The sequence below is a fragment of the Botrytis fragariae genome (assembly GCF_013461495.1).
Source record: "Botrytis fragariae strain BVB16 chromosome Unknown tig00000050, whole genome shotgun sequence".
Taxonomy (NCBI): domain Eukaryota; kingdom Fungi; phylum Ascomycota; class Leotiomycetes; order Helotiales; family Sclerotiniaceae; genus Botrytis; species Botrytis fragariae.
In genome coordinates, this window is record NW_023500992.1 from 1958847 (window position 1) to 1982483 (window position 23637).

The 23637-nt window shown below is 42.7% G+C and overlaps 5 protein-coding genes across 5 annotated transcripts; 3 read left to right on the top strand and 2 right to left on the bottom strand.

The window, feature by feature from the left end:
- Positions 1-397: 397 nt before the first annotated feature.
- Bfra_004608 (uncharacterized protein) lies at positions 398-7761 on the top strand (the record flags this gene model as incomplete). Its single annotated transcript, XM_037335009.1, has 5 exons — positions 398-1519; positions 1570-5364; positions 6276-6922; positions 6974-7432; positions 7527-7761. The coding sequence occupies 5 exons, from the start codon at positions 398-400 to the stop codon at positions 7759-7761; spliced, it is 6258 nt and encodes a 2085-aa protein (XP_037193543.1).
- Positions 7762-13137: 5376 nt separating this feature from the next.
- Bfra_004610 (putative alcohol oxidase protein) lies at positions 13138-15291 on the top strand (the record flags this gene model as incomplete). The annotated part of the gene is made up of 6 exons (XM_037335010.1): positions 13138-13212; positions 13282-13699; positions 13757-13814; positions 13885-14247; positions 14318-14396; positions 14461-15291. The coding sequence occupies 6 exons, from the start codon at positions 13138-13140 to the stop codon at positions 15289-15291; spliced, it is 1824 nt and encodes a 607-aa protein (XP_037193544.1).
- Positions 15292-15696: 405 nt separating this feature from the next.
- Bfra_004611 (putative cystathionine beta-lyase protein) lies at positions 15697-18686 on the bottom strand (the record flags this gene model as incomplete). The annotated part of the gene is made up of 4 exons (XM_037335011.1): positions 15697-16276; positions 16326-16358; positions 17262-17374; positions 17424-18686. 4 exons carry the CDS (start codon positions 18684-18686, stop codon positions 15697-15699), a joined length of 1989 nt encoding a protein of 662 aa, XP_037193545.1.
- A 663-nt stretch (positions 18687-19349) lies between these two features.
- On the bottom strand, positions 19350-20767 carry Bfra_004612 (putative atpase family aaa domain-containing protein 1-b protein; the record flags this gene model as incomplete). The annotated part of the gene is made up of 4 exons (XM_037335012.1): positions 19350-19887; positions 19936-20308; positions 20358-20637; positions 20702-20767. 4 exons carry the CDS (start codon positions 20765-20767, stop codon positions 19350-19352), a joined length of 1257 nt encoding a protein of 418 aa, XP_037193546.1.
- Positions 20768-21273: 506 nt separating this feature from the next.
- On the top strand, positions 21274-22956 carry Bfra_004613 (putative chromosome segregation protein; the record flags this gene model as incomplete). The annotated part of the gene is made up of 3 exons (XM_037335013.1): positions 21274-22177; positions 22228-22659; positions 22715-22956. The coding sequence occupies 3 exons, from the start codon at positions 21274-21276 to the stop codon at positions 22954-22956; spliced, it is 1578 nt and encodes a 525-aa protein (XP_037193547.1).
- Positions 22957-23637: the final 681 nt, after the last annotated feature.

Consider the following 23637-nt stretch of genomic DNA (forward strand, 5'->3'; position numbering starts at 1 on the left):
TAAGTTTTTGGGTCGAGAAACGACAATGCATGCTTTCGAGCAGGGGCGGGAGGCAAGAAAAGCTGTAAATCGAGTGCGTCTTATTTATGAAGTTGACAGGGTGGAGCCTACGAAAATCTTAAGCGGTCGGTTATTGTCCAAATGTCTAGATTGTCTGCCTGATGCGGTCAGAGTCCCCATCCTGATCCTACTTGCTCGCATATATCTCCTATGGACATGCCTCGTGATTCTTAATGGCTTTCTCAAATACAGTTTACAATCGCATTGATGATACACATGGCATTGATTAAAGCTACATTGTTGGCCTATGGCTGCTATGGCTATTTGAAGAGAATAATCAAAGGCATGTGACCAATTCCGGTTCATAACACATTTCTTTGTAAGTACGATTTGATATATGAGAAACGGAAAAATTAATCACGACTACGATTCTAGTGGCCGGATCAAGTTAGAACTCAACAAAGGGGTCGCGATGCATAAAGCCAGCTATTCAATCTATGTCTGCACGGCAAATAATCGCTGCTGCAATCGATCGCTTTACCGAAACGTTTGTATCGCACACGTAACGTTTTCAAGTACAATAACAATTGGATACAACATGGCCGACATAATTGGACACCGTAGACGAGATCCACCGCACTCAAGACCCGGCTCGATGACATTATCAGAAGGAAGGACGCAAAGTCTAAGTGGCAGAACTGAGGTTGGACGTAGTTTCAGCAGTCACGACTCGGCTGATCTTTCAGGAACAATTCAAGATCCTGATGCACGTCCTGCAATTCGTTCGCAAGTTTTTGCTGATGGTCTTCGTGGTGGAGGTAGTCCTGGATTACCGGGAACGGGAGATGGTGAGATTGATTTATCTGGCATTGGGAGACCGGCTCAGGATACAGGACAGCCGAGTCCCAAACCTGCAGAGGCTGATAAGGATCTGAATTTCAAGATGCCTCCTCCTGCAAAACCGAAACCACCACCATTGGATATTTCACAGTTCAAAAATCCAGATGGCTCTTATGATATGGCTAGAATGCAAGCTGTGTTATCGACTCGGGTTCAGATCGGGGTTGAACAAACGAGAGCAGAACGTCGGGCAAAAAGGGCTCGGGGTTCCACGGTCTCTGTACCGGCAATGAAACCCCTCGATGCTACACAAGCAACGACACCTTTAGGTAGGACAGAAGAAGTTTACCCTTCGCAAGGTGGTAGATCGGGTGGGCGAGGTGGACGACAACGAAGACCGCGAGGAGATCTTAATCTCTCCCCTATCGCTGAAAGAAGTTCAATGGATAGTAAGGATACAGAAAATCCAGAAAGTCAAAAGAAGACTGTTTTACCTGGAGGTGATCAGGATTTGGAGAGTGGGAAGGGAGATTCGGACAAGGGAAAACAACCTACTTTGGAAGAGGACAAAGCAGACAGATCAGCTGCTGGAAAACCTGTAGCAGATGATGAGGGCAGTTTATACGGTGCGTCTCCTCCAAGATACCCTGTCTCAATGCCTCTACCGCTTGATTCTAATGTAAGTACATGTGATATATCCTTTACAATTGCACGTACTGACCTAAGTAGGCTTCTCCAGACCAAAGAGAAAAGTATCGTAGATGGGCTGCCGAACCTGCAGAGTCACCTACTGTCGAAGAAAAGTTCAAGGAATGGACGGACCGTGGTACAAGTTCCGAAAGTAAAACTGCAGCTCAAGAACTCGAAGCGTTGGCGCAAAATGATCTATATGACGCACGCGAAAAACATCTGGCATGGCTTTTTGAACAGAGAAGTGCAGCGAGTCGCCAGCTCAAAATCGAAACTGAACAGGGCAAAATACACCAATTGCGAGACGTCATCATCAGGTGCACGCTTAGTATCAAAGAAGCTATCAAGTTGGAAGACAAACGGCAAAATCTGAATACGTTAAGAAATAATGTGGAGTTGGAAACAAATGTCCTAGTGAAACACAGATTCCAGGAACTACTTCAAGAATTGGATCGCGAAATCGAACTTGATGAAAAAGTTGAAAAAGCAAGACTCGAAATGCACATGCGTCCTGATTCCGTTTGGAAAAGGGCGTTGGATATGACGCCTGCCGAGCGAGCGGCGCTAGATATACAGGCTGGACATCATTTCGCGGCACCTGCACAACAACCGCCATCTATGGTACTTCGAGAGTCTTTTGCTGAACAGCTTTTGAGAGATAAGTGGGAAAAAGAAGATGCGCTCGAAGAACTTGAGGATCTTTTTGATCACATTGGTGGATTCTCTGATTCGGAAGAGAGAGACACCTATTGGGAAGCTTTCCAAGACATTCGTCGACCTATATTACTCCAGAGAAACAAGGAATTGACCGACCTGTGGAAAGAACAAGCGGATGAGGTGAAAGCTAATCGGCAAGATGCTTGGCTGAAGTCTAAAGCTGCAGCTGAGGAAAAGCTCTTGAAATTACGTCAACTTGATAAGCCAAATAAGGAAGAGGAAGAGGCAAAGAAGCGTCAATTTGCGGACGCTCTAGCGGCAAAGGTAGCAAAGAAAAAGGTTGAAGATGCGGAAGTTGACAAGACAATTGAGGATATTGAAGGAGTACGTGACACGCCAAGCAAACCACTGGTGGCTGGGCAAAGCAAACGGATGGATTTTTCTGGACTCGTAACGGCTCTTAAAGGTAAGGGAGTTTCTCTACCTGAACCATCTCTACAAGGTGAAAAGAATTCAGGAAGAAAAGGTCTACTCAGTGTCCGCACGGCGCCTAAAGTAGTTGGAGACAGTGGAGAAGTTGAGACGGCTGCAACCGTTAATGTATCTTTGGCTCCGAAAGATTCCGCGGAAACAGACCCTCGCACAAATTCAACCGAAGAAGAAGAGAAAATACCACTTCCTGAGCCACGTCCTGGTTCACCCTTTAGAGCCGAAAACTCTCTTTCACCGATTCAAGAACACAGGTCAAGTCTTACTTTTGAAACGAATCGTGAGGTAGCAGATTTCTTGGAATACATGGAGATGGTAAGACATAACGAGGAAGTAGTCAGGACAGGTGAAGGCGAACTTATTGATTCAGAGTTGATGCGGGAGAAAGAAAAGAGGGTGATGAATCCTGGTCCGATTGACCCAGCCGAGGAGAAAAAAAGACAAAAACGGATTCAAACCGCGGAGAAAAGATTAGAAAAAATTGTCGCTAGACTAAAGATGCCCAAAGAGGAGCTAATGGCTCTTGAGGAGAAGGAGCGCAAGCAGAGGAAAATTGCCAAAGAGAAGAAAGATCTTGAAGAGGCGACTGCCTGGGAAGAAGATGAAAGACTCAGGAAACAAGAATTGGAGGATGCGGAAACGGCAAGAGGTAAAGCCGAAGCTGAAGAAAAGAAAAGGGAGGAGGAGAGGGGAAAAAATGAAATAGCCAAAGAAAACAAAGCCGAGAAAGAGAGGAAAGAGAGAGAAACAAGGGAGATGGCAGTCAGAGATCAGATCAATAAAGAGAGAGAAGAAAAAGCGAAAGCCGATCAAATTGCTAGGGATAAGATTGCTAAAGATTTAAAAGATAAGGAGGACAAGAAAAAGCCGGACGTCCCAGTTGATTTCGCTGGAGATATCTTGACGAAGATAAAAAATGATCTCCTGGCAAAAGCTGGAGCAGTCAATCCTTCCAAGTCAGCAGGCGAAGTGAAGCCAAAGCAGAAAAACAAGGATCTAGATAATTATGTGAAAGAAATTAAACGGAAACTTGAAGAGGAAGAACTTGCGCGGAGAGAGAATGGGGGTAAGGACAAGGACAAGCCTGAAGGAAATCCACCCACTGAGACCGACTCTGCCAAAAAAGCACGCAGGCAAAAGGAGATTGCAGAGGACACCGCCCGCAGAATAGAAATGGCGCGAAAAAAAATCGAAGCTGCCAGAGTAACAAATGAAGAAGCGGAGGCCAAAAAGAAATTGGATGCGGAGGCGGCAAAAGATAAACCGACGGTAGACTATGCAGCCAGAGACAAAGCCGAGCGATTGGCACGCGAGGAACGAGAACGTGAAACTACAGAACGTGACCGTTTAGCTCAGGAGAGGGCAGATGAATTGAAAAATAGGCCAGCACAGACTGCGGAGCAAAAAGCAGAAGCTGAGGAAAAACGTGCAAAGCAGGAAGATGAGAAAAAAAGACAGGACAAAATAGCCCAAGATGAAGAGGTCGAACTCAAACGGCAAGTGCGTAAAATGATGGAAGAAGAACAGGCTGGGGTGGCACTCAAAGAGAAAAAACTTGCGGAGGAACGTAAGGCTAAAGAGGCTGAAGAGGCTAAAGAAAAGAAAGAAAATGAGCGACTTCGGATTAAGGAGGAGAGAAGGAAATTAGCGGAAGGTCTGCGTGAGCAGAAGCGGAAAGAACATGAAGAAAATGAACGTGTAGAGCAAGCAGAGACAGATCGATTGACAGAAGAAAAAATGGAAGGTTTGCGGAAGGAGCTTGAACGTAACGAACTTCTGCAGAAAGAAAACGAGAAAAAGAAACGTCTGGAGCAAGAGAAGAAAGATGAGGAAGATCGATTGGCACGCGATCGCATTGCGAAGAAGCAGAGGGAAAAAGAAGAGATTGAAAGATCAGTGAGAGTAGAAAACCTCCAGTCAGAAGTTCAAAATCCTGATCTCAGAAAGGAGAGAAAGGAACGTGAGAAGAAAGAAAAGGATAAAAATGATCAAGAAGCAGCAGCTGCGGCAGCTGCACTTGCAAATAGGGCTCAAGGAGGTGGACTTTTCCGAAGCATCGCCGACAGAATTAATTTTCCCGATCTCTCCTGGTTGAATTTCAGAGTTCCTACACACTTGCAAGGGAGAGCTGGAAACGTAGCTTCTGATGCTCCATCTCCATCTATTCGTACTCCTATCCCGGCTGACTACGAATTGGCCCCTTTAGATATAGCTTGGATGCATGCTTATGCTGCTGAGTCTGCTGCTCGCAGAAAAATCAGTCTCAATCTTACGATTTTTAGTTCTGCGAAGCAGCATTTGTCGGGTGTGGCGCCGCCGCATTATTTGGCGTGTCATGATATTCCGGTGTTGTGGAATGTGTCGCAGTTGAAACGACATCTTTCAAAGATCGTACAAAGGGAGAAAGTGGCGGAGAGAAAAATTGTGAGGTTGAGGATTGAGAGGCGGTGGTTGAAGAATGGGAGTAAGACGTTGATGGAAGAGGGTTTTCGAGAGTGGGAAAGTGTGGTGGTGGTTATGGTGGAGGAGGGTGAGAATGTGAGGGAGGGGGATTGGAAAGAGTGTATTAGGGAGGCGGATGGAATGGCGGGGTGGATAGAGGGCTGGCCGGGGAAGGGAGCGCTGAAGATGCCGGGGGATAGGAAGGCTTGGTTGGCGGTGGCGTTTGAGGGGGCTTTTGGGACTCCGGTGATTGGGAAATAGAGGGTAGTGGTGATTATTTCGATGCTTCGTGAATTGTTATGGATGAGTTATATTCCGTTGATGTAATGAAATTTGGTCTCGTTTTTTCAAGTACATAGTTCAGTAACGTTTATAGATAAAATTGTTTTTTCTTTGGTAATCAACAATTTGTTTGTAATTGAAATTGACGTGACATGGTATCTTCAAATCAAAGTATTGACCTCTAGGATGTGTTTGCTGCTCGTTTCCAATAATATTTCAATACCACTCTTCCCCGATATCTTAGTTCTCATCTTGATCGATTGTTCTTGTTACTGACGTATGGATGAAATATTCCAAACCTCGTTTACTAGAGATCAAATTCTATTAAATCTCTCAAGAAACATTTCGGGGATAGCTGATACATGGGCATATTTCTGATGTTCATAGAGTTCATAAAAAGTATAGTGAATGGTCGCAAGTCATGTATTATACCTAGCTGTAATATATGAGCGAGGGTGCTGAACTTGTACAAAGTGTTAACTGTCTAGACTGGTGAATAAAATGAAATATACAATATCATACTGCTGCACCTATTGCAAAGTGTTCTTTTGTATGCCTAGGTATATCAATTGAAACAATACTCAAAGCAAGCGTCATGGAAAGATTTTATTACTGCTAGCGTGAAGAAAATAGAGTGAAATGTCGCTCACATGACTGACGAAATGAGACCATAGATCCTCGCTTAAATTTCAAGGAAAATTAGCAAGGCTCGTCAAATTTCTCAATTTGAATTCACATACCTTGTCTTGACACAGCCCGATTCTGATAATTTTGACAGATTAAATTGACAAGCCATACCATCCTCAATATTTCTCCAAATCGAATACGGCTTTTGAGTCGATATCAGATTACCACTAGACATGTCTTCTTCCCAGAATACTGCTTCTCCTAACGTGGATCACAGATCTTCCTTAAGAATTCGAGTTCCAAAACCACACGAAGTTAAAGAACCACCAAATTTGGCTCAAGGATCCCTTAGATCGCTTCTTAAGCAACCGAAGACTGTCACCGGAACAGTTGCCCCGTCTTCGATAAATACCACGGCCGCAGAATCAACAACTGCTGATACGGCTGGGACGTATCGGTCGATTTATCCAAAGCTCAATCCCGAAACGATCTCAAGTGAATCATTGAAACGCATAGCTATACCTCCAGCCGGTTCCTTTTCTTCTTTCATACTTAAAAAGAAGACAAGACGTTGCAAAAAGGCCCCACGACTTTCCAAACAGCTCCCACCTTCAGTATTAGAAAGACAGGGGCTCTCTAGATCATCTTCTTCTATTGAAAATTCTACAAAAAAGTCCGTAAAGGCACACGATAAGAAGTCAGCTACTACTTCAGCCACACCATCCATCCCTCTTCCTCTTACTCGCAACGCAAGTCACAATTTCAACTCTGATAACGAGAATAAAAAGCCAGCTAAAAAATCAACAATGGCACCGAAGCAATCCACAGGCTCATCCCAGGATCCATCCCAGAACAGCAACAAGCGCAGTCGCGAGAAGTTCGAGGAGTCTGAGGAGTGAGTAGCTTTTTTCAGCAGCTTTTTCCATCATACCTAACAATTTCACAGAAAGAATTGCATGATTAGTTGTGGTCTCGGCGGTCAACTAGACGACTATGCAACATTTTACTTCACAGGAACCGTTTTCGAAGCCATACTCGAGATCGTACCCCACTTTAAAAAGTTTCGCAAGCCTTACTCCAACTCCATCTATATCCGCGGATACATGGCCTCATCTTCCAGAGTCATCATTCAGTGGCTTATTAAGGGTACAATTATGCCACTTGAGTTGCATAAGCCAGGACGAGCCGAAGGTCTTTCTAATTACCGTTTTGTCGACACGTACATCATGGTAACTGATTTCCATATCCCTCGATTGTGCGACGAACTTATGGATTTGGCTATGAAAGAGTTTTGGGGTAGTGATGAAGAAGCAGTCATCTTACCAGATATTCGGGACTTGTATACCGTTTATTCGCAAACCGATCAGGGTAATCCTTTGAGAAAGCTCTACATTGCTATTTTTGAGTACGTTTCCCACACACTCTCCCCCTTCCCTCTCTCCTTGAACACAAACTGATACAAGATTTAGCTGGCTCCTGACCTCCGATGAATGAAACAGAGACACTGGCCGACCCAATATTTCCAGCGCCGAGCTTTGGAATCTCCTTTCCCGCTCCGGAAATGCTGGTATCGACTATATCGACTACTGCAGAAACCAAATCACAGATCGTGGAACTTATGAGCATCCTCTCGATCCACGAAAATGGAACCTATGCGAATTGCATCAGCATTTTTCTTATCAGGATTGTCCCATTTGGATCAAGCATCGTGACGCGACTTTAGAGGACAATTGAGGTTGTGGTATTGAATGTTTCCTGATGAGATAGTTCTGGGTAAATTTTACAGGTTGCAGAAATTTTGAGAGAATTTGATGGTTTGGAGTAATCTGAGATTACTTACCATGGCTTGGGCATCTTAAGCTTAGTATGAAGTGGGTTCGTGATACTTTTGATCGGGAAGATAGTTACATGTTCCACAACAATATTTCATTTATGCTTCTACAAGCATATGGAGTTGCGGCGGTTTGGAAACCCTTCTTGTATTTCAAGATAGTTTTAGTTACCAAAATGAATGATTTTCTTAATGTATGCTTCTGGTATAATTTGATCACATTCTTGTCTTTTTCTTTAGCTTCTAATTGGCTCTCATGTACCTGCATGTTTTCTAGAATGTTTCCCAATTGGATCTTCGTGGGATCTCCTTGATGCTCAGAGTGACGTTGAAAATTGAGCGGAACGTCAACATTGGGGAGAACGCCTTGCAAAGTCAATTTTTCAGGCGTTCTTATATTAAGTTTCATAAGATGAGCAGATGCAGTGAATGCATTGATGCTCGAGGAATGGTGATCTTAGCATTACTATAGCAATAGGAATCTAATCTTTCACAGTATCATAACTCGTAAATCCAAACTCTTGTGAATTGTAGAAGAAAGAAATTACTTCAGAATCTGTTACTCGAGCTTTCAGTGAACATCACTCTGTTGCAGGTTGTATAGGTTGTAAAATTCAAGTATTGCTGCGTGACTATTTACACGAAAATGCTGTGATCAAAATTACAAAAGCGATTCACTTCAACGTCACGTTGAACTTTAGCGCAACTTGTACCTTCCAAAACACTTGCATGTGTCTCTCAAACATTGAGCAAACCATTTATCTTTGTTTTGAACTTGTCTTGAACGACTTTTCGTCTACTATTATCTTCTAAGCTGTAACCATTCTCATCTCTTCTGAAAATATCAACTCTGGGCAAGATGTAGTTTTCGAGGCATAAGACAATTTGGCTATTGACTATCTAGAGACTTCAAGAACTAGTTACGGTAAGGAAATGCCAGATTCAACAATTGGTGGTGACTGTATCTACCATTGTCATAAGGAGATGAAGAAATGTTCACAAGCGAAAAGCCCGATTCCACGCCGACCACAGTCTAATTAATAGGCCGTTTACAATATTTTTTCCAATACACACCCAGTGAATGACTGGAGACTAGTGGAAATACTTGTTTCTTGAGTTTAAAGGACATAACTCTCCATCATAGATAGAAGAATATAAGAATGCCATATTCATCTAATTTTGCTTCTTCTGAATTACCGCGTGGAATGATGATGCCATCTAAGATGTAAACACCAAGTTCCTGGCATAGTATTCATCAATCTTCGGACTTCCATTGTCTTCAGGTATCATCATGCACCCTGTTGTAGGATCATGTTTCATAGTCGGATATTCTCGAATGTTCAACTTGCTAAATATTTCGAATATTCTCTAGACCATTGTTCTAAAACTTGACAAAGAACGTTGAGACAGACAAATATCTTCTTATGGTGTCTCGGTAAGTTGCTATGGTCTTCATCTTTTTTAATCAATAATTACCCGGTCTTGAACTCAACTCGAAGTGTGCTAATTGTAGAAAGACTGAACAAGTGTGGACAAATACAAGTTGAATTCCTCGAAGAAAAAAAAATTGGTGACCAGAATGACGTTCTTGAAGTGAGTACTGTGTCCCTACATTCTATAGACGTATATACGCTTGGTAGCGCAAGAATATCTTGCTGATATAATTTTACTAGGAAAGCGGGAACCCAGATGGTAGATATCAGTATCGGGGAAGAATCGACGTTGTTTCGGGTTCACAAATCACTTCTATGTACACGCGTAGCCTACTTCGATAAGATGTTCAATGGTGGATTTTCAGAAAGCACAACAAATAGTGCAGTACTTCGAGAAGATAACACAGAAGCTTTCGACGTGTTGGTCAGTTAGGTCTACACGAATAGACTACCACCATTTGGTAGCTTCTGGGATCCGGTCGAGGTTTATACTCTCGCTGACAGGATCTGTCTTACTGAAATCATGAATGAAGTGATGGATAGAATACAATTTGATTATCCGCTTGGACCACCTGATGCTTTAAATGTTTACAACAGACTGCCGAAGGGTTCCAAGCTTCGTGTATTCGCGCTCGATCTAATAACTTTCGACTTTTTCATTCCAGACAATCCGATTTACCTAGTCTTGTGAATGTGAACGCAAAGAACGAGGAGTTTGCAACAGATTTTCTGAGCAACATCCGAAGTCATATGTGCCATCCGATGGCTATTTCCACGCCAAGGAGGTACTATAGCTGCGCGTATCACTGTCACGAAGATAGAACGTGCAAATCCACGGGAAACCTTCAGACATGAATTGAGTATTACGTGGCAATGTTCAATATATTCCTGACTCCTGATGTATCTCGAAAAACATTGCATCGATATCAAGAGATTTATTAACTTCGGAATACTCCTTGTCGTGTAAGTACCAAATGGAAAATGGCAATGTTTTCAATAAGACTTAGCGGTAGAGAAGGGGTTGGGGGTAAGTTTCACACTTCACGCCGTCACAGAATCACATTACGTCCTCCTTATGCCAAATATTTGTGTGAACATCTCAAACATTTCATAGCTCGCGAACACCTCTCAATGCATCGTCTTGGTTTCTCTCTATGAAAGCACTGACGGCCATAGCATTCTATCTACAGAACTTACCCACTTTGATTGACTCGTGCTTTCTGAAATAATACAAACAAAGAGATCGATGCACTATGTGTCTCCTGAATTACGCGATTCTGGCTTACATAGTCTCCATGAATTTCAGAATATTTATGTCAAATGAATTATGTGAAGCCAATATACAAAAGCTGTAATTGTTGATTTAAAAAGAGGTATTGATTTGTTGTCAAAAATAACTTGAGTGTTGAAATTAGATTCAATCGATTTGTGCAAAACCGGAAATGCTTGAAAGAGACGTGGAAATAGCAATCATTACTTGATCTGATATCGACATCTTTCTGTGTGCCTCATGTTTTTAATTTCTCGGTTACTCTTCTCAAAGTGATATGATACCGATGGGCAGTCGTGTTCCACATCAACTCGCCTTCACTCCGAGCGTTATACCTTGGACACTATTCATACTATGTCTACATCGGTTCAAAATTACATACACCATAAACGGACATTATACATGCTGAAACATACTAGAACACTCACACAATCACTTCTGAAGTCTGCATTTAGTTCAGGCAAAAAAGTTTTAGCACGACCAGTATTACTGTTAAGGGAGTTCTGAGACGTTTAAGCAATGAATCCTACCATTATGACAACCATCACCATTACTGTTAAGCTTGATATCTTTACTGCCACTACAAAAAATTAAAATAGAATGTTTGTTGTGTAGCAATGGCGATCAAGGTACGGAAACAAATTTACGGTCCCTGAAGCCGTAAAATCACTCAATGATCGCAATTCTGAAAGATAATACTGTGTAAGGGTTATCCAAATCAATCTTTTCGTATTGGACTCCTCATTTACTGCTTCACGCTCGCAGACATGACCAATTTATACAGAAATTCCGGGCCGCTAGTAGCTTGAGTAAATACAGATCATTATGTCAAGTCCCCACTCTAAGGACAGGCTCGCATGTGATTCCACGATCAAATTCGATTGATAGCACTTTATATACCTATAAAGCGCACTTATTCTCAACCCACGGAGATCTGGGCATTTGTCAGAGAGAACGACTTTTCGACCTAGGTTCTCTGAGAACCTAGGTCGAAAAGTCGTTTCGGGACTGACAAGGAAGGTTTGGTCGGAATTTACCCTGTAGAGTTACGCCCAGAGTGTTACTTACCCTTCTGTCAGTCGTGTATTACTAGAAAAATGACAGCAACGAGGATATAGGTGTTCAAATCCACCATTAGATCAAAGATGGATATCTGGCAGCATCATGCTGCGTGGACGCCTGATCTACATCCATATTACCAAAGATTCTTATTGCTCACGTGAAGAACTTCTGGCTAGCTTAAGATTTTGGACAGCAAGTTCTCTGTTGAAAATCTTTGGCATGATACGGACTTCCTTGGTCGTGTCTTTTATATCACGGAAGCACTTTACACCCAAAATGTGGTGAATCTAGAAAATTAATTGAGAAACCTTGAAGTGGATCTCACTATCAAGGGGACTCAGGTGACTTCTACTTCCATAAAGCCATGCAAATAATCCTTAGAATTTAAAATAAGTGTAGTTGAATATCAGATTGCGCCGAAGTAGTCGTATGCCACAATTTTTTCCCTCGAAGATCCATGGTCTTCCAAGTAATTGAGTGCCCAAATATCTTACCCGCTATCTTCAAAACAATACTAAAACTGGTATTCACAACAAAAAGAATTGGTGACAGTGATAATAAACAGAAGAAAGTGTATTACCAACAACAGATGGACAATTCCCTGATATTTCAACTTGCTATGTGCCATATATCAAGATCAAGACTTTGCGATCAAATTTTCTACTTAACGCCGTTCGCGACAATCCTGGGTAGTAAATTCATACATAATTTTTCTGAACAATTTCTCAAAGTCAACTCCAACAGACTCCAGGTGTTCATCTGCACAACTGGTGATTCGATGACTGGCGTAACGTCTTGGTGAAAGAAACTCTAATCATACACTCGCTCCGGGTCTCTCTCTCAAACTAGTCGCTTCTCTCTCCGAGGTGACATTCGTGTGAACAGCTACTGAAAATGCCCTTGTCCCCTCGAAACTTTGTCGAATAGGGTTGTATATCTGCCTCATCTGAAATCATGGTATCGAGGTTTTTAGGTATTCCTCTGTATGCCACACGCGAATAATGCGGCCCCCCACTACTAAAGAATTGATGGGCTTGCTAGGTAGTAGGATGTGGTGACAAGATATATTCTGAAATGCATGATTTGGAGTTTTTGCTAGGGTAGATGAAGGGACAGACGAAGCACGTGCTCTTACTTCCTCGGTAGATGAAAACGATGAAAATTAATTCAAATTTCAAGGTAATCTCTAAACCCTGTGTGTAACGTATACGCTAATGTAAGAGAGCGGCGTTTGTTGGTAACATGTTGCTGCGTTGTTAGGAACTAGGGTAAGGAAAATGCGGCACAGTAACAAAAACTGTTACAACATCATATTTGTATTTGATCCTCCCTACTTTCTACCAATATAACTACCATGATAAGATCCACGCTCTATATTCTTTAGACTATTTGCTTAGTTTCTTGTTGACTCAAACTTCCAGACGCGAGAAATATCAATCACCTGAACAGAGCTGTACCTATGACCTGAGACTGTTTTTAAGATCTTCCTTTCTGAGTCCTCGAAACAATTCAACATGTGGTGGCCATTTGGTAAAAAGTACCCTGAGCGTCACCCGGAATATGCCAATGGTCGAGCCTACGACTATATTGTGATTGGAGGTATTTCTACTTGTTCACTTGCAATCCATCATTTCGTATCATGCTTTCCTGACTCTTAGCTGACAAACATCCCCAAACCGAAAGGTGGTACAGCTGGTTGTGTCTTGACTTCACGATTAAGTGAAGATCCAAATGTGTCTGTCCTGCTTCTTGAGCGCGGGCCTGCCAACGACAACTTCATGTCTCGCATACCCATTGTTTCGTCGAACATCTTACGCTCTGATGGTGGTGCGTCGAGCTGGGAATGCGAACCTATGAAGTATTGTGACAATCGCCGAAGCTTAGCATTCTGCGGAGAAGTTATGGGTGGAGGCTCTAGAATCAACAGTATGGTGTACACACGTGGCACTGCTGCAGACTATGATTCCTGGGCACAGCTTGGTCATCCGGATTGGGCTTATGACAAGCTCTTGCCTTATTTCATGAAAAGCGAAACTGTGATGGGCGCGCGAAAGTCAGAGTATCGTGGGACTTCTGGTGCGTAGTTCTAAGCCATCAATCCTCGAATAGTTTTAGGCACTGATCGCGTTGTAGGCCCATGGATCACCCAAACATTCCCTTTTCATACTTGGGGGTTCACAGCGTATAGATTGTGAGTATACTTTGATACTCAGAAAGCCTAAGTTGCGGTTTCGTGGATCGTCAAGGCTTACTTTTGCTAGCTTTTCGAATGCGGCTAAAGCTCTAGGGTTCATTCAGATTGACGATCCAAACACATCTGACGCCATGGTCGACGGACTTGCAACTGTATTTGCTACAGTGAATGAGCAGAGACAGAGAGTATCTACCTTTGACGCCTTTCTCCCTCGAGAAACAGCCTTGCAACGAGAGAAACATTTGACAATCTGCACTAACACGATTCTATCACGAATTTCATTCTCAAAAGATGACGGAGTTCCGCGTCCTGATAGGGTCTTCTTCAAACTCGCTGATCAAAATTCTGACAAAATCTTCTCGGCTAAAGTCAAAAGAGAAGTCATTGTTTGCTCGGGAGCTTTGGGCTCACCCCAAGTTTTAATGCTGAGGTAAGCCACCATTTCTCGGGTTTAAAACCGTCATCAAACTGTTAGATATGCTAAAAATGAAATTTAACAGTGGAATTGGACCCCGGAAACATCTGGAAGAGCATGGAATCAGTGTTGTGCAAGATCTGCCAGGTGTTGGATCTGGACTGGTACGGAACAGAACCCCCAATGTTGTACACAACAAGAGGACCAATTATTCTAACCTCTCAATAGAGTGATCATCACGGGATTCCAATTGCATGGAAAGTTCCAGTCAAGGAATCAATCACTAGACTGGTTATCCACCCGATGCTAGGCATACTGGAATTCTTCAAATACATATTTTTCCGTTCCGGCATTCTCAGCATGCCCATAAACAACATAACCCTGTTCGTTCGATCTATGATACTCAACCAAGACTATACTGGAATCGACAATGAAAAGCTTGCCACAGCAAGCAGTCAGATTCAGGATTTGATTCCAGATATTGAGCTCATGCCTCTCGCCGTCACTGCTATGGATGATTTAGAGGAGCACCAACGTTTGTTTTCCAAAATGGGTATGTTCTCAATTTTAGCCACTCTCGCGAAACCAAAATCACGCGGCACCGTTCGTCTTGCGTCTTCAGACCCACACCAGAGACCCAAAGTCGATTTTGGTATCCTATCAAATCCTGAAGACTATATCGTTGCCAGAGCCTCTGTAAGACTTTCCTTGAAACTTGCAGAAAATATGAGAGCTTCTGGTTTCCCGCTACAAGAAAACATTACTTTTCCGGAAGACAAACAGGACAAAGACGCGAAAAATAACAACGATGAAGAAATCGATAAATTTATAAGGCGTAGGATTAGGACGATATATCATTATTCATCTAGCTGCAGAATGGCTCCTGTAGATGATGACGAATCTTCCGGAGTAGTAGACGATCAGTTGAAGGTCCATGGTGTGAAAGGTTTGAGAGTGTGTGATACCAGCATATTCCCACAGATTATTTCACATCACTTGCAAGCACCAGCTGTAATGGTGGCAGAAAAGTGTGCTGATCTGATCAAGAATCATGGTTGAATAGAATCCTGTCAAGAAACTCAGATGTAAAAGAGTGTGTTTAGTCAATAGTTTTGGGATTTTGGGGTTTTCTACTGCGAGGTTATATTTCTTCAGAAACATGGCTTCGAATCGTTATCTGAACATTCCCTTGGATTCTTGTTGGTTACGAGGGAACAGGAAATCATATTCGCTCATATCTGGTGGTATATATAAGAAAGGAGACCTTGCTCAATAAAGTATCCACTCGGTCGGCTAGCCCCTTTGTATCAATGACTCAGTAATTTCAGTAGCCTTCAAAAGTCCATTAAACGATATGTAGGCCAATAATTTTTTTGAGTAGCACGACTTCAAATCTATGTAGAGTTATGATTGCCTAAAAGCACTGTAAGATCTCATATATCAACCGATAGATCATTCCACCAGCTAGAACCTTCGCGGTGGTATCGGTCCACGAGGCGCCGGCCCACACAGCCGACCATTGCTAGTTTTCCTCCCCACCAACTCTTCCAGCGGCATCATATCAAGATCTGCCTGCATATTAGCAGTAGGCATCCGTCTCCTATATCTATAAACAAGAAACAAAATGAAGCCAACTACTGCACATATAACCACCAGACTCCCTACAATAGTTCCTGCCACGATAGCTGCTTCAGGTACAACACTCATATCACTGATTCTATCATGATAGGGTCCGGAATGACAATTGGATGATGGCTTTTGGAAAAATGTGCTTGAGACTTGTACTGGTGCACCATCGAGCCCAAAGGATGAACGATTTCCGGTGCTTGGTGCGGTTAATGATGGCATTGTGGGTGTATGCGTAGCATATGTAACGATACCGTCTGCACCAAGGTATCTGGGAAGATGACCGACTGTCGTTTGTCCTTTATACACCAAATTTATATCGGATCTTCCATATGGTTTATGTCCTTGACATGCAAGGATTGAATAATTTCCTTCGGGCCCGACACGAGGAGTTGCGCAATAGGGAATATCGGAGCCACTTTACAAAGTATCAGAATAGGTCCAAAAATAATTGTAGCAAAACATACCAACGAACAATACTCGGATTCGCAAAGCAAGAGCTATCACAATAACTAAGTGCCTTGTAGGGAATGCAAGAGGTGAAATAATCCATCGAGGTCGCATGTCCACATCCCACTAATTTAAGAGAAGAATCCCAAAAGCAGGTTGCGGAACCCCCACATGTATATGAATTATCTAATTTCGATCAACATCGTTGTACACGATTGATGAATATTCAATACGAACCAGGGTTGTGATCTACCCATCCACAGATATTTGGTGACTCGTAGGTATGATTGGCGTTAGGAAACGACGCTGTGATCAAAGAAGGCTTTGGTGTTTGGATCTGTAGCCAAGACGTAGTCTGATTTGCGATCGATGTTGAAGGAGCTGCTTCCCAAGGAATTGCATCAACTTGGGTGATATGTAGAAGCACAGCCAAAAAGCCTAATTTGGCCATGGTAGTCGTACATAAAAGCAATATGACGTTGAAGAGGATGCTCTTCGTAGCCGGATACGAACAACATTGAGTCCTCGAATCTGACACGAGACCCTCCTTCATAGACAAAGCCAAACTCGGTAAGAAAGCATGTGGATGTGAGATGTTAAATAGAAATTAATTGTTGAAGGGTCGGAAACATTCCAGCTGGGAAATTACTATTTGTGGCGTATTGATACACAACGAGCCACCTCCGCCTTGCATCACAGTAAAGTTCCGATATCAGGACCATGTATAATGCTTTGTGAATCACTAATTGCTTTTTTTTTGAAGCTTGAGGCGCTTGTCTCAAAGTTACACGAGACACTGATCTGATTGATCAATTATTCCTCATTTATGGCGGTGTATCTAAATATCTAGCTCCTTTTCATTTTGGTAACCTCGAAACATTTGCTAGTTGAGTATCAAAATCATCCCACAACTCCGTGAACGCCTTGGCAATGTACATTAAATCATTCATTACAATGGAGCTGCTGCAGCATCCGATTCAGCTATTGGTACCTCAGCAATAGCTTGAGCTGTATCTACAGCATGGAATCCATCGAGAGTTACCTTCACAGCACCTGCCTGAACGAGCTAGATAGAGTTAGCATTATTACGTGGACCTTTTTCGATGTGTACTTACAGCACGGCTCAAATCATCAATTAAATCATTCACGTCCTCAATTCCAACACACAATCTGATGATATCTTCTGGCATCTGTCTTTCCTTTCTGGTCTTTGCGTCAATACTGGCATGGCTCATTTGGCATGGCATACTGATCAGACTGTTGACACAACCAAAACTGACACTAATGCCCCATAACTTTGCTGCCTCAACAATTCTCTCAGAGAGAGCAACATCGCCTGTTTCAAAAGATAACACAGCTCCAGCTCCACGAGCCATGGACCAGTGAAGATCATATTGAGGATGGGATTTCAAACCAGGGTACCTCACACGGAAACCATGCGTTTCAAGGAATTCAGCAATTGCTTGGGCGTTTGTCTGTTGTCGTTCCATACGGATTGCCAAAGTCTTTATTCCCCTCATAAGTAAGAATGAATCGTTTGGTGAGAGCCCGCAACCAGTAGAATTAATTGTGAAGTACATCTTATCTCCAATAGTGGGGTCATTGAAAGCCAGAACACCAGCCATGATATCGTGATGCCCAGAGAGATATTTTGTGCCTGACTCATAGACTATATCTGCGCCGAGATCCAAGGGATTGCATAGCATAGGAGAAAGCATAGTATTGTCAACGACAACTAGAGCTTTCTCATTCAACTCGTGTGCTGTCCTTGCAATTGTCGCAATATCGACAATCTTTATCAAAGGATTGGTTGGTGTCTCGAGCAAAACCATAGCTGTTTTGGGACCCAGAACTGCTTTGACTTTATCGGGAGTAGTCGTATCGACGTGGTGTACGATTATGCCAGTATTCGCAGCCAAGTATGTCAACAATCGATTGGTACCTCCGTATAAATCGTCTCCTGTAATAACTTCGTCTCCAGGTCGTAAAACTCGTGTAATAACATCTAATGCTCCCATGCCAGAACCAACGACGAGGGCACGGTTAGCGTTCATAATCTTCGCGAGATGTCGTTCCAGATGTGTTCTTGTAGGATTTCCGGAACGTGTATAATCGTATTCTGATCCACCACCTGCCAAGTTCTGTTTGAATGTGGCAGATTGATATATTGGCATGCTTGAAGCTCCATATTGATCCTTAGTCTCGGTGTAGACTAATTCGGTGGCCAAGGCATATCTTCTGCCATTGTGAGGACTAGATGGTGCAGGCGAGGGAGGAAGGTTGTGACCATCAAGGTCAATGTGCGGGAATGCTTTGTTGAGAGCACCATTGGCTTTGCCAGCTCCAGGTTCTTGTGAGGAGCCTGATGGTGAAGACATACTGATATTGATATTGTGTTTTAAGGTCGTGTGCAATTGCAGAAGCGGGGAAATTCCAATTGAAGCAGTAATGACTCAAGAGGATGAAAGATGATGAAACAAACTTGGACTTGAGATTGAAGTCTGGTATAATATATCAAGCTCTTATAAGTTGAACAAATGGTTATGGTCGATGAGAGTATGTGAGAAAGTATTGATTTTGTTTGTAAGACTCAGAAATTTGGTTCCCCAGATATAACTTTGTAGGGAAGATTCCGTAGCGCCGCAAATCGGACTCTGACTCTGAAGATGTGGGGATGTTTGACGCTAAAAATGACGTGCTCACTTATCACGATTCGCCTCAAGATAGGGATGATTGTAAGCATTCACATAGAGAGGGGTATAACAATAATAATGATGAATAGGAGGTGAACGAGAGAGGTGAAGAATTAGTATCATTTCGATGCGGCTCAAAGGGCAGATGATGTTAATCCGTCAAGGTAAGAATTGGTGAAGCTTGGTAAGTTAGATCATCATGAAATATATTTTCATTGAATCATGGAAAGAAAAGAGTTTTCCTTTCTTTGTTTCTATATCATTACAAACCCCCAAACGCCGTGCATAGCTACCTAGTATAATACAACGCGATTGTACTCAGATGACCAGATATACGTGATAAATTCGTTAATCCATTGATTCAGCAACGCTCTCTTCAACATCTTCATAACCATCACTAGAAGTCGTGCCTCTTGTTGTTGATGTAGTTTCCGCAGCTATGTGTCGTGCATGATTGTCCTTGATAATTTGGCCGCCTCCTTTTCTACCGAAAAAATCCTCGGTTCGTACACCTCGAACATTCGAATGGTCAACCCCACTCATAGACATACCTCTTTCCCTCTGTTCTCTGATGAACTCTCGAACTGGAACCATAGCTGCATCTCGACATGCCTCCTTGATATCACTTCCTGACATACCAGCCATAACTCTTGTAAGATATTCGATATCGAAGTTATTTGGATCGGTTTTTGTATCTTTCAAGATCAAATTCAAGATACGTCTTCTTTGCGAGTTCGAGGGTAATGAGACAGGAAATTTCTTGGGCATTCTACGTAAGATTGCCTCGTCAATATCTTGAATTCGGTTTGTAGCACCAAGAATCATAATTCTAGCTGGTAATCCGCTCTTGTTCGATGAAGTGAGACCATCCCAGAGTGTCATAAACCTAAGATCGTTAGCTAAAATTATGAAAGATTGGCATAATTTTACTCACTCTGCTTTGACCATACCACTGGCTTCATGTTCACCACTTCGTCTTTGTCCCAGTACTGCATCTATCTCATCGATGAACACGATACTGGGTTGCAACTTTCTGGCCAAAGAAAACACTGCGCGGACCAGCTTATTTGAATCACCATACCACTTTTCTGTCAGAGTCGAGATATGTAGATTGATAAAACAAGCTCCACTTTCATGCGCCAAAGCCTTTGCCAACATGGTTTTACCGCACCCTGGAGGACCATACAATAATACACCGGAAGGTGCAGATAAAAGAGGGGATGAATGCGAGTATAAATGAGGCATCGTAAGAGGGTATATCACTGATTCTTTCAATTCTTCGATAATATCGTCCAGACCACCAATGTCTGTATAAAATTAGCAACTTAGTATTGCTTTTTCGTGCAGGGTACTCACCATCAAAACCGACAGGAATGTCCTCTGGAGCTACAACTTCCATAGCAATCTGATTTTCATATTGATCGAGGATCAAATCCTCCTTGCGAGGACGGCGAGACTTTCCTCTCCCTGAGACTGTCTCCTCTGAATCTGAATCTGAATCACTACCGCTTCTGTTTAATCTTCGCAGATTCGCCGCGGCTTTTAATCTTGCTTCTTCGTGTTGTTCTTTCTCAGCATCGTTCTGAAAGGGTAGAGCCGGTATTAAACTCTTTGCGACGTAATAAAAAGAGGCAGTCTATGAATGTCAGTCAGATTAGTCGTTGTAGAGCAAATTGTGAAGGTCTTCCTGGCATACTCACAGAAACAACGATCAATAATAGATCTTGTAAGAGTCCATACTTCCTACTGTTACCATCCCCCATCATGATGCGCAAAGCTCAGAGACAGTATAGGCCACCTAATCGCAGCTTTTCGATGCTTCGAAAAGGGAGTTTCGAGAATAAAGTATATTACAAACGCGATTTTATAGTCGTCCGTCGAGGAACTGGATAGCTGACTCGAGATCGCGGCGGTTTGCTTGTGCTGTGGCGTTTGTTCGGTGTCAAGTGTGGCTAGAAATTTTTTGGAAGGCTTTGACACGTGCTCTGCTCACGGATCTGCAAGGATAGACTCCGATGAGCCACAGAAGCCACTAGTCTAACTTTGTTTACTTTGGCAAGAGGTTTCCCCTCGATTTTGGATGGAACCATATCAGCAATTGCACTTATTGAATCTACTAATTTCAGTTCTCTACTGTCGCAAATCAGATCACTCCAGTAAATCGAACTCTGCTAACTTGAGACGATATTAACAATTATACGACCTCACCGCTAAAATCGCGTTACTCATTCAATCATCTCGCGTCGCAATCCAAGCGCATTGTTTACATTAAATGTCGAAGTTCAAGAACTCAACACTTGCGGGACTGATAGGATCAGACTCAGAGGATGATCACTTGGTAGAGCGCACAATGTCAAAACAACAATCAAAAGATAATACAGCCGCGAAGAAAGCACGAGGAAGACCTAAGACTGCTCCATCCAAAGTTACAAAAATAAAATCACCGGCGCGTCGCGCAAGTGGAAGAATCAATGGGAAGCCAACACCAGAATCATCACCCCAGGCGAAGAGAGGAAGAAAGAATGTTCAGGCAGCCAAAATCAATCGACAGAAGGATACTGGGAAGGAGGCAGAGCAAATTGACGAGACAGAAGACGTTACCATGGAGGATGTAGCTTCGGGTGATGAACTGGATGGTGAGATTATTGCGCCAAAGGAATTTGAAGCAAAAGCTACGAAAAAACCAACTGCGACTCGAGGTAGAGCCGCTAAAACAGTGGTTCCCGAACCAGAAATCGCAGAAGAAATCGTAGCACCTGTGGGCAAAAAGGGTAGGCCTGGAAGAAAAGGCAAAGCAAAGGTACAAGAGGAGCCTGTTGTAGAACAAGAGTCAACTGAAAAGGTTATTCAAGAAACTCAAGCACCAGAAACGGAAATGGAAACTGAAGAAAATATCGAAGAGCCGGATCAAGAAGATAGCATACCTGAGGTGAAAAGGAAAGAATCTCGCTCGCACAACGACTCACGGCGACGACAGATGTCCGTTTCGCGGCACCGAGCCGGCAGTGCTTCGGATACAGAGAGGAATGAGCCAACTGTCAGACGCAGGCTTGGCGAGCTTTCAAAGAAACTTGAGCATGTGGAGGTAAAATATCAAGACCTTCGAGAGGTCGGGGTCAAAGAAGCAGAGAAAACTTTTGATCGATATAAAAAGGCAGCGGAGGAAAAAACAAAGGGTATGAAACTCTAAAATTAAGCAATCGGATCAGGCACTAACCTTGAGCAGTATCAAATGAGCTTATCGCTTCTTTGAAAGCCAATCTAGCAACTCAAACGTCTTTAGCGAAAGAAACTCGAAGTCTGAAGAAAACAATTGAATCGCAAGACGCATTGGTTACGAATTTACAAGCCCAGATCCATCAATTGGAATTGGCGTTATCAGAAGCGCAAGTGGAAAACAAGACATTATCTACTAAGCTTGCAGCAAATCGTAAAATAACAGCATCATACGAAAGCGCAAATAACAAGGTTCCAGGCAGTGCTATCAAAGCCAATGGTGGTATGCGTATTATTGGGAGTCAAGAAGCAGCTCAAGCCGCACAAGCCGCTCAATTGAAAGAAGATCTATACAGTGATTTAACCGGACTAATTATACGTGGTGTCAAACGAGAAACCGAAGAAGATGTCTTTGATTGTATTCAGACAGGTCGTAATGGTAGTAAGTTGCCCTATGTCTTGTTAATATGATGACTGCATACTGACTATAATACTAGCCCTTCACTTCAAATTAGGTGTTGAAAGTGAGAAAATGGCAGATGGAGATCCAGATTGTCGTTATACGCCACTTTTGGACCCAAGTAGAGATAAACCCTTATTGGATTTATTACCAGACTATCTTGTAGATGAGATAGAATTTCCAAGACCACAAGCTGCTAGGTTTTACGCACGAATTACGAGAGCACTTACGGAGAAACCTGCAAGTATGGGTGGACCTGTTGAGGAAAGTGATGAATAGAATGTTTGTCTTGGGCGTTGATTTGGTGGCTATCTTCGGGAGGGAAAGATTTAGGTGTTTGGAAGCGAAGGTTACATCTATTGAATGTTTTGAGAGCAACAGTTTTTATGAATTGATACCTGTCTATATGATACCTGTACATTTGCTAGCTATTCCTCTAATATGAGTTGATTGTAATCTATATGCAATTATTTTACTGTCTGCGTAGAAGGCGCTACTGTCTTCATTCTCGATCTCAAGTTTTATACTAGCGAAGTCAATGTCTACGTGTAATTTGTACTTTTGTAGGATGCAATGAATACATGCGCCGCCTTCTTATGACAATATCAGGTTACTCTGCTTGCTACATTACTTACGTCCTTCAGACCTACCTGTCGGACTCGGAGCAAGTAGATTGGCATTCATTCGCTTCTTCCCAAACTTCGAAACTAAACATGTATACGACTGAGTCGTCTTCTTTAGGTAGATACTCTCAGATAAGCAAGGCAGGTAGATCCGACTTTCACATTACTCCACAAGTCCGAAGACACTCTCAAGGCCCTCCCTCTCCTTAGAGTTTGGCTTCCCCATGTATTTACGCTATGGAATTTATCAGTTCCCGACTTAAGAAACTGGTCAGACAGGTAATTTCCACCAGTCTTACCAGGCCTGGGACATTCGAATTTTCCGGCAGAATCACGA